This window comes from Egretta garzetta, unplaced genomic scaffold, assembly GCF_000687185.1.
Source record: "Egretta garzetta isolate BGI_Z169 unplaced genomic scaffold, ASM68718v1 scaffold167, whole genome shotgun sequence".
NCBI classification, from domain to species: Eukaryota; Metazoa; Chordata; class Aves; order Pelecaniformes; family Ardeidae; genus Egretta; species Egretta garzetta.
The window spans coordinates 442,778-453,829 of record NW_009260186.1 but is presented as its reverse complement, the minus strand read 5'-3'; the positions used below and the strand labels follow the sequence as shown (position 1 = coordinate 453,829).

The 11,052-nt window shown below is 36.6% G+C and overlaps 1 protein-coding gene across 1 annotated transcript in view; it reads left to right on the top strand.

Moving 5' to 3' along the window:
- Nucleotides 1-8,532, top strand: part of KHDRBS3 (KH RNA binding domain containing, signal transduction associated 3) — a gene marked incomplete at its 5' end in the record, with an annotated part of 63,034 nt that extends 54,502 nt beyond the window's left edge. The window contains 2 exons of the mRNA XM_035897498.1: nucleotides 5,101-5,159; nucleotides 8,441-8,532. Coding sequence (XP_035753391.1) covers nucleotides 5,101-5,159; nucleotides 8,441-8,532 — 151 coding nt within the window. The remainder of the gene's footprint in view (nucleotides 1-5,100; nucleotides 5,160-8,440) is intronic.
- Between the last annotated feature and the right edge of the window lie 2,520 nt (nucleotides 8,533-11,052).

Below are 11,052 nucleotides of genomic sequence, written 5' to 3'. Positions count from 1 at the left end.
AGGGAAATGCGTAGAGTTCTGCTAGAAATACATCGATAAACATAGTTCTGTGCCTGATAGGTAACACCAGAATGCAGATGCCTCTGAGGGCTTTTTGCTGTTCTACAGAAGTAAAATATATTAGAATTTCTGCCATAAAAAGATACTTCTAAATAGTGATAGCTAAGGGAATCCTTGAGAGGGCACTCTGGTCATCTTGTAGGATTATAGGAAATAGATTTGCTATTTGTGTTATCCATATGAGAGTACAATAGGATCTAATTTAAGGAAGATTGCATCTTTTTTTTTTGTATTTTATAAAGCTTTCACATACAGGTTTCAGTTGCTTTCTGAGATCATTATCTGTTTTACAGACTTATACTCACATCCCTGCATCTCAGTTTGTACCAAAGAAAGTCCTGCTAAGTAGCAGCAGAACTGGGCATTAAATGAAAATCCATCTGCAAGATGCGAGAAAAGGTGTGGATCTGCTCTTGATATCCTGGTTTTATGCTATCCTGCTGTAAGCTGGGTTACAGAATATTGTTTTCTAATGATCCAGAGAAGCATTAAGAACAGATAGTCCACTCAGTGTTCAAGACAAGTATGGAGACATGAGAAGCTTCACTGCAGTGATTGCTGTCTTGACAAGAACATTTGGGATTCTTTTCTTCCTGTTTACTGTTGATGGATGCTTTCTGACCTAAGCAGCAGCTGAGTGTGAAGATCTGGTAGGAATGAGAAAAAGGCTTGTCCTTGTGGAAAAGTTCTGTTCAGGTGTGATCGTATTGGTCAGGATCTATCATATAAGACCTCTTGTTAGAGAGATCCTCACTTGTCCTTTCTGCTTTGCTGTTCTGTGTGTCCTCTGTGTAGAAGGACAAAGGTGACACATGAGGAGCTACTCTTCGCAGGAAAGGAACACTTGGTGCTTTTCAAGGTTTTTGTGGTCATTTCTGAAACTGCCCTGGCTTCTTTCCAAAGGGATCAGTCTCAAAGTTACCTGTGATACCAATGTGCAAAAGAAAAAGCAGAATTTTTTCCATTTTTTTTTTTTTCTTAGTAAGCATTACTAGAAGCTGAACGGGTTGCAAAGGTTGTTTTTCATCACTGAAGAGGAAGAAAGTTTCATTTCATTCGGTGCTTAAACCTGGTAACCAGGCTCATCAGTGTTAAGCGCTGGGCTTTTCCAGCAAACTAGAAGCTTTCCATCAGAGACCTTTTACCCTCCCCTTAGCAGTCAGGCTCCCTGCCATTCTACTTCTGTTTCAAACACAGAAATGGCATAATGCTGGTCTTAAAAGATGCCTGTATTAAATCTAAAGAGCCGTGGCAATCGCATTCATTAATCACAATATGATTTTACTACCTTTATGCATTTTTTTAAAAATACCATAAAGCACTTGCACCGTGTGGTGGACATGCCCATTCTGGATTGTCCCAAGAACAGCCTAATGACCTATTCTGATATCCTTGAGTGTTAGGTTGAAACTCTACTGTTCTGTTGATATCTGTCCCAAGAGAATATTCCTACATCGCTAGACAGAATAAGCTAATAGGTAACATAGTATAAAAGGTAAGAGTTCCTTAAGACTTAACTGTCATGTCAGGAGCAGTTACTGCTATTTGTTTTTTTTATAAAGATTTGTTCTTCTGTTATGGTTCATCAAGATATCTTCAGAAACAATCAGCTTAGCAGAAAAGCCTGAGGAATTCAGGTCATATTCCACAAGACCTTTGAAGGCTTGTACTGAATATCTCTAAAGTATTTTAAGACACTTCTCACAGCACAGTGGTTCCAGGAAAATGGCAGGAAGCTTCCCAGTCCTCTGTTTTACTAGATAAAAAAGCTCCTCTAAGGCTTTACTTCATCAGTGATGCAGTGCTAAAATCTGAGGGTGCTGTTATCTATCTCAGACTGTTTCTTGAACAGAGAAAACAGGCGCTTCCCCCTGCCTTATTTAAACTACTTAAGCCTCATTTCACACTTTCTCTAAGTGTTGTAGGATTAATGCCCAGCCCTCAGCAATTAGAAGTGACATACTTCTCAAGTTTGTTGTTGTTTGCTAATCCTTCCATACCATTAGGTGGTTCCAAATTTTTATGTTGATACGGAAAATCAAAGCACGTTTTTCTTTGCCACCCGTCTTCTCTCTTGTCAGCCCAAAGATGTTGTGCTGGAATGGGAATGCAGAAGTTGTTAAATATGAGTAGATATAAGCAAGGGCACTGTAGGTACAGGAGATCTGATTCACAGCTGATACTCCAGTGTTGATTGTACTTCTGCTGTTTACTTGATGTTTAGGAAAATGCTTGAAAACTTGCCTGACTATACCATGTAATGCAATTATCTACAAAGTAGACACCGCAGGATTTTTATATACTGCCCCCATCTGCAGCTAGAGAGAAATTACTTGGAGACAAGTGGAGAAGTAAGGAAAAATTAAGAAAACTGAAGGAAATGGCCTCAAGAAGACAAACATACAAACTCAAAGCAGACTCAAGGCTTAGTCTTGCTGGGTTAAAAAGGAAGGGATCCATGGTATGTTTTTTACCTTGATCTGAAGGTAGGGAGACACAGGAGGTGAAAAAGAAAATGTTTTGTGGTGGTATTGTGTTTTTATTCTCCTTTCTATGAGAGGAAAGGAATAGGAAAAAAGGGGTTTCTATTCCAGCATAAATCCATTAAAGGGAAATACAGAGTTCGAATAGTCTTCAGTCAGAATGCTAAGACGCCAGAGAACTTACATTTAAAAAGTGCAAGTGTTAAGGATGCTTTTAAAACAAAGTTGACATCATACCTTCTGTCCAGAGGAAGCATTACTGAATATAGCTACTTAATTCCTCACAACAGAACTGACCTCCACTATCTCAGTGAGTTCAAATGTACAATTTACAGAGAAGGCTGATATTGCATCTTCCTTTGACTAGGTTCCCTTTTAGTTAGGTGATTGCTTTGAAGAAAACACAGCTCTGTAAGCTATAACTTCCTATGCAGTACTAGATTTTTCTGTAATTCCTTCCCAAAAACCCTCAGGTATCTTGGTTTTTGGCTGTGAACTTCATGGGCTATTCAGACGGCTACAAGTGAAACAAAAAATCTTGTCAATATTCTTTTTTTACCCAGATCTCCTTACAGCTGTATGTACCCTTTTCTTTGAGTCTTAGTCTTTAAATTGTCTTATCTGAAGTTCTGTGTTTAACTTACGGATGAATTGAAAGAGCGTTGGCACCATTGACAGAGCACAAATGGAAGTGCTCAGAGGGTATTGCATTGCACTAGGCAACATTGCTTCACATTATAACTTCTACTTTTTGGAAAGATTATTAATTTTGATGGATCATGATATACTTTCACTGTAAGTAAAAGATTTTTCCTTTCTGATGTTTATTCATTTTGCAGTTTATACGCTGTAAAATGAGTCATTTTTTTGTTTAATAGATATTTTAGGTCTATGAAATGAAACCCTGCAAAAGTCATTCTGACAGGATTGACAGATATGGGGATAGGGCTCAGCTGCTATAGGCTTCTAAGCTTGATGACGGCCTTAAAAAAAATCAAGTACTATGTGGAAGGATAGTTGAATGTCAATTTTAAGTTGGTTATCAGAAAAAAGACTGTTTTATCACTGACTGCAGGGCAAAATTATGTTATTTCGTATGCTTTCAAACTTTGCCATTGTTATTCTGGGGTCCTCATCACTGACAAACCATAGATAACATTGAGGTTCTGCACGGATGGGGGGATTTTGTGCATCTTCATAGTGCCTTCTGATTAAATTTTTGTTTAGGAAGCCTTATGCTAACAGTAACAGATACTCATCTGCACTTTTTAGATATGCATTTACCACACACCAGAACTGTATTATTTCTGTCTGGGATTATTTTGTGGTATTTAAAACTTTTTAGGGAAAAAAAAAAAAAACACAAAAAGCCCAAACACAGCAAATGCTCTTAGTCTTGTGTCAGTTCAGAAGTGTTTCTGATGTGTTACTTGTTTTCTATAAATGCTTTACCTGCTAATGCATGGTAAGGCCATAAATTGCCTTTTCTCTAATTTTTATTTTGTTAGCAATCAATCTAATGTTAGAAACATTTTGTCAATATTAGTAATTACTTGCTACTGATCATATATTACAGTGATTTCCTTCTCCCTCAGAAGATAATCACTTGGTAGCATCAGCCTGTAGAGTATTTTCAAAATACCATCAGCCCTGGGTCTGGCTGTGGTTAGAAAGAAAAGGAAAGAAACAATTAAGAGACTTGCTTTTGATGTCCTACAAATATGCCTAATAGACTTTTGTTCTGCCAATTATATAAAAGACTACATAGCTATACTTATGAAATATGAAAGCATGACGGAAAAGTAGGATGTGATAAGGCTTGTCCTTCAGTTTCCATTCAGTGGTCTTAACATAAATAGAAATGCCATTATGAAATGGAAGACTGGTTGAGGCCATGGTTATGGTATTCATAAATACTTCTGAATCCTAATGACTGCAGATTTGTGCGTTTAACTTTGAAGTTCATGTTGTTTCTTATCTGCCTATTAAAATGATAGCATTTGCATAAGTGTACATTTATCTTGTTCTGAAGACACTGGAACCTGTACACAAATAGAATCTATGTAACCCTCTGATCAGCAAGTTGCTCGTCTTTATTGCATTTCTATCAGTGAATTTAAAGATGCAAAGACAAAATACTAGGCAACAGTAGGTAATGAAAAGAAGTTTGTAAGACAAAGGAATTGAGTTCAGTACCTACACCTCCAGCTCTTCTTTCATTGGAATTCATGGGATCTTCAACCTTCCCATCTTTAAGTATAAGTATAAACATAAAATTCCCACATCCACATTTAACACTGTGGACCGGGGGCTCAGTGATGAAAAAAATCCTGAATGGAAGTAAATTGGGTTTATTTTCTCTTTGTAATGAACAAATGGGACCTGAGCTGTCACTGTGTCATGTGAATACTTACCTTTCCTAACTTAGGGCACGTCTACATCCTTCAAGCTTTCTTCTTTTCAAAGGAGAATGTGTAATGATAAGCATTTTTTCTTAAAATATAACTGCTTTGTTTCTTGTTCTCTTTCTTCTTTCTGTTTCCCTCACCTGGTACAGTGGAGCAGATTACTATGACTATGGCCATGGACTGAGTGAAGAAACGTACAACTCCTATGGTGAGTAGCTTTGAGCTGAATGACTACAGTAGTAAGACCTTTGGAGGAAAAAAAAAAAATCAAAGAAGAATTTCTGTAATGCAAGGTTCAATTCTGCAGCGGGTAACAGCTGTTCAGGGATTCTTGCACTGTCACAGAGCTCCTCATGGTTACTGAGGAAAACACTGACGGAGGTTTCTGTGGCCTGTTAGGTAACGTAGTCATGTGAAACTAAAATCAAAGAAATAAAATCGAAATCATGCTGCAAGTACTCTTTTCATGTCACATTCAAAGAGATTTATGGAAAAAAAATGGGGGTGTAGGACCTTTTTTCAGAAGCTAATGGCAGCTGAAAGCAATTGCTTCTAGTGTGGCACAACTGATGTTGAAACTTGGTTACGAGGTAAGAACATGCTGAAGTGCTCAGCTGAATCAGGGCCTAACAGTGCATTTTGGACTTGCATGGCCTTTTCCTATTAGTTCATTTTCGTGCATCAGTCTTGTGAAATCAAGCAGGGAATCGTTATGTGAAGTTTATGAAAGTGTTTTAGGTAGCTAATAGACTTGAGGGTAGTGGGTTACTCGGAGACAAAACAATGCGTAATGAAGCAAAAAACATATGCTGGTGGTAAAGATCACATTTTTTTAAGCTAGAAGTGTGGTAGTGACAGGTTTAATTAAGAGATCTGTTACGGATTAGAAGCATAAGGCATGTTAAAAGGCACCTTTGCTTACAGGATAAATGTTAAATCTCTGGCTGGAGATCAGAGAAATATAATCTAGATCACTCAGATCTCAAGCGTTTGAGGATTATTAGTAACTAGTGTAAAAGAGTTGTGATTCTGGGTAATGGATGCTTCAGTGATTTTAATGTTCTACTTCAAATTTTCTATGGTATATTTCTTGAACATGACCTCAACTAAGTTTTTGTGATAAATGTACCTAATACAGAAGCTTGCTCAGTGTTGTCTGTTTAAACTAATTATTTTGCTTAAGGGGAAATTCTGTTCATCAAAAGAGGTCACTTGAAATTCCTCTGTCCCCCAGCACTTTCAATGGGTCTTGGTAGATAGATAGCTTAAATCTTTATTTCAGCATTAAAATAAACTGTTTGCCACTGTAAGCCTGATATTTCTAAGACTATTTTGTGAATGCAGAATTGATGGGGGGGAAAGATGTATGAAACTGCTTAATGTAGATAGAGTTGACTGATGTGGGAAAAACGTGGACTGTGGTATTTAAGTTTGAAAATATGTATTTTTTCATTGCTTTTGCATTTAAGATAAGTTTTCTATTTATCAAAGCACAGCCACTCAGAATAAGTGATGTCTGTACTCAAATTGAGAGGAAAACCATAAATACCTTGAAGAATGATTATGGGTTACAGCCACTGAAGTTCTTGCATATACAAATGTAGTTATACACTTTATTTCTTAACCAGCTGACCCTTAAGGAAATCCTTAAATGCAGAGTTAGATACTGATAATCATCCTTGCAGTATGTCAAGAACATTAGGTGCCTTGGACTAAATTTCATAAGACTGCATAGTGAGCTGATAGCTGCCTAGTGCTGGCCGGGGGGAAACACAGTTTCCCAGAAGTACCTGAACTTTTCCTGCTCTGAGAAGCTTGGGTACCAATTCAGAGGGTACCCTGAATGGCACCAAAATGAAAACTGGTAGAAAGTAAGGTGACTCTTTACCCTACTGATTTGACCAATTGCTTGAAAGGAAGCAAGTATTCCCCTTAAACTGTGACTAAGACTGCTTTTTACATTTAAACAGTTCCTTGCAGTGGTGCTTAAAAGTTAGGATATTTTTAATTCTTACCCCTCAGCCATCTGCCTTTACTGTTAGGCTGGGGTTCTTTTCCTTGCTTAATATAAGCCTTGTTTTCTGTGTGATGAAGAAGCGCAAGAGGTTGCTTCTCATGTATGTTATTCTGTTATCAGATTCCTGTGGAACTTGCCTGAGGTACAAGTTTAATTCTTTCAGCCTTAAACCAAGTTTGAACTTGTTCCTTTTGCCTCCTAGGCATATGTTCTGACCACCTAGGTATGATATATAACCTAGGCTCTGCAGGCAGCCACCTAAATTTTTAAAAATAAATTAGCTAGAATGAGACTTCTGTGAAGATTGTGAAATTGGACCCTTGACTTACGGGATTCTTGTCATCTCATTTCAGCTATCTACTGTCTGAGGAAGTTACCTTACTGTTCAAAGAAGTAGAGGGGTTCTTTGGCTGTTGACTTTTATTTTTTATTTTTTTTAATTGACTAGGAAGATAAAGTAATGCCTACATTTGCCTACATTTTTAGATTACCATACTTAGTCATTTGGGTTCAACCTTTAGTTTCTGGATTGTGTTGGGTTCACTTGGACACCTGTCTGCTTAGGGCAGGGCAATTCTCCAAGAAGATAGGGAAGCACATACACATGTTCAGGTCTGTTTGTTTGCTTTTCGGGTTTTTTGATTTTTTTTGTGTTTTTTTTCTCTCAGGACAGCACTCAGATTTGTTTACTTGATTAAAGTGTACCTAAGTACTGTTTCATTATATTCTGCATTTGGTCCTGTGTCATCTTTTTTGTTGTAAATGTGTGGCACAGTAGGTCTGATTCTTGTTTAAGACAGTACTTTGCTACTTTCTGTTAAATTACCACTAAAATGTGGTAGGATTATGAAGCATTAAATATAGCACAAGCTTTTCACAAATTTGTTGTCAAAATTCAAACAGGCAATCTCCCTTGCCATTTTAATTTTTTTATAATCTACCTCCCTATTACTTGCGGTTTAGAGGAATTGTATGTTTACAGTGAAGTCAGATGTTGCCCCTAGATTACTAGAAGCCTCAGGTGTTTGTAGTGATACTTGAGGCTTTCCACTATTGGATTGCATATTTGAATTAAGTTGGTAGCGATGCAAAGAAACTTATTTCTGAGGGTAGCTTATTTGCTTATGCATAATTCATATCCTCCATTCATTTCATCCTAGCATAATTTTTTGTAGGTCTGCTACTACAGCTGGCATTTCTGTGTGTTTCCAACAAGTGGGTCCAGCTGAAGGCCAGAGTCCTAAATACAGCCTGTCACACTCCCTGTTGTTATGTGCTGAAGCAGCGTTGTGGGGTAGCTCAGATAGATGTGTGGTACCCAGATTTTTTGGTTCAAGTGTTAGACTTCACTTTGCACGCCTTGGTTTCAGTAAATAAAATGTCCCTACCTAATTCACAGTTAACTAAGGAAAAAATAAGTACAGCATCTGAGAACACTGGAAGGGGTTTAACTATATTTTCCCTTCTTGTAGGGCAAGAAGAATGGACCAACTCAAGACACAAGGCACCTTCTGCAAGGACAACAAAAGGAGTCTACAGAGACCAGCCATATGCCAGATACTGATTGTACTGTCTGATGTTGTGAAATATCCAATCTCCACCAGTCCTGTATACTGTTCAAAGTAATTTTTTCTATGAACAATCCCTTTTTATTAAATCAAAGTGCTTAAAAATCTGAATGGATGGACTGAACTTAAAACACTTTGTTGAAAGAACAACCTGGACATAAAGATATGTAAAACAAGGAACTTTGTTATTTCCAAACTGTATTTGAAAAAAATAGGTGATCAAAAAAAATAACCTTTGATTAACTAGTATTAAACAAAAAATAGGTTTACTAAATATGTTAGTCCATTCTTTTAACATAAGCGTAACCTTTTATTTTAAAGGTTTTCAACAATTTAGTTTTTAGTTTTTATTTTCAGCCATTTGCTAGTTTTTCCTCTTTGCAAACATGCGTAAAAAGGGAAGCAAATTACAAATGCAAATAATGTGGTATTTTGTAACTCAAGTCTTGAAATGTTCTGTAGTGTTAAGCAAAGTTTTACCCTTGCTTGATACTAAATAAACTTTTGAAAGAAAATCAGTGTGTGTGAGATTAATTTTATGCTTTATCTTATAATAAAACTTCATAAATAGTAGTAAACAGGGAGAAATACGTTTAACAGTGATCAGCATAAAAGGCTCATATTAAACACTGCGCAACATTTTTAAAAACTGGTATAAACCTAAATGTATATTTATATTCACAGTAGATATAAATGCTGTTTAAAGTATCCAAATGGTATGGATCTGCTTGAGTGCCACATTAAATCAAAATATTTTTGTTAAAAATGGTTTAAAATAGCTAATGAATTTTCTGAAAAAGATGTGACTAGTTTTCATCTTGTTGAGCATTTTTTCACTAGTGCAACTTTGGAATTTTTATGAGAATTTTGGTACGTTAATGACCACCTCGCTCCGTGCTGGAAGCAATAAACACAAAGCTTTTAAAGACTTTCTGACTTGACTAATTGAGGTCGCTTTCGTCAGAGGCAGAGGATGTGTAACCCTTAAAACGGTCTTCATTTGCAAAGGTAAATAAATCAAATAAGATTTTAATCTCACTTAATTTATCTTAATATAACCAATAAAAACAGGGAGACTACAACTTACAAAGTTTCATTTTAGAATGTAGGAAAGACTTTAAGGACACCTAAATTCTCATTTTAAAACGTTTAATTTGTGTTAGTAATCTAAAAAGCCTTAGCTTAGCTAGCTAAATTTGGACAAACTATTCCCTATTAAACAACTGTAAAACCTCATAACCAATAGTTTGTAATATATTATTTTTCCATAAATTCTAGTAACTTAAACATTACAGATGTTACCTAAAGCTTTTTGTTACTCATTAAGTTTCTGTTAGTTGTAGTTTGATTTACATTGTTTTTAGTTTTTCTTTGAAAGTCTTTGAAATTTAGTAAAAATATATTTTTTTCTCTTGTCAGGAAACCCACCTCCTTGGACAGCCAAGAGAACAAAAACCTTAATCTTCTGATGCTTCGGTAGGTATTGTTACTAATCTGTGAAATTATCAGAAAAAATGGAGCATTTGATCAGGTCCTTAATTCTTTATACACAAGGCTTTATATAATGATTACAGGTACTGAGCTGGAAGAAGAACAGCTAGCTCTACTGTTTCTGGTGAATTCAGTATATAAAGGGGGCCTATAGGAAAGATGGGGAAAATCTTTTTAGTAGGGCCAGCTGTGACAGGACAAGGGGCAATGGATTTAAACTGAAACAGGATAGGTTCAGACTGGATATAAGGAAGAGATTCTTTACAATGAGGGTGGTGAAACACTGGAAGGGGTTGCCCAGAGAGGTGGTGGAGGCCCCATCCCTGGAAGCATTCAAGGCCAGGTTGGACGGGGCTCTGAGCAACCTGATCTAGTTAGCGGTGTCCCTGCTCCTGCAGGGGGGTTGGACTAGATGACCTCTAGGGGTCCCTTCCAACCCAAAGCATTCTATGATTCTATGGAATAACTTGACTGTATTTGTGCTCAGATTGTGTATATTTTAAATAGAAAAGACTTTTTTCTTTATTTCCTATTTGGAATGGTAATTCTTCCTGCTGACCTCATGATCTCAGTGCCTTTAGTTGACATGACTTAGACATAGAGCTCTATACTTTGAAATATTGCATATGTTGCACTGTCTCTGTATGCCACAGTAAATCTAAGACTCCATCACAGGCTAAAGGAACTTGTTGTACACACAAAATGGCTTCAGAACAATTCTGAGAGTATTTTAAAGATTTAAAGCAAAGAACTCTTAAGGTTAGGAGAGCTTAGAGAAGTTTTCTGCTCTCTGGGGCTGAAAGGGCAAAAATGTTGATACCAGCTGCTAGAACTGCTATGGGAAAACTGAGTAGATAAATACCTTTCAAAAATAATTATAATGGAGTTGGCCACATATCTGTTTCTGTTTGCATCTTATGTAACCCATCATATTATGTGATTTAAGTCATAAGTTTTCATTTGCAAATATGAAGTTTTATATTAATCATATATGATGGAACTTGATGTGTTGAAACTAAAATATC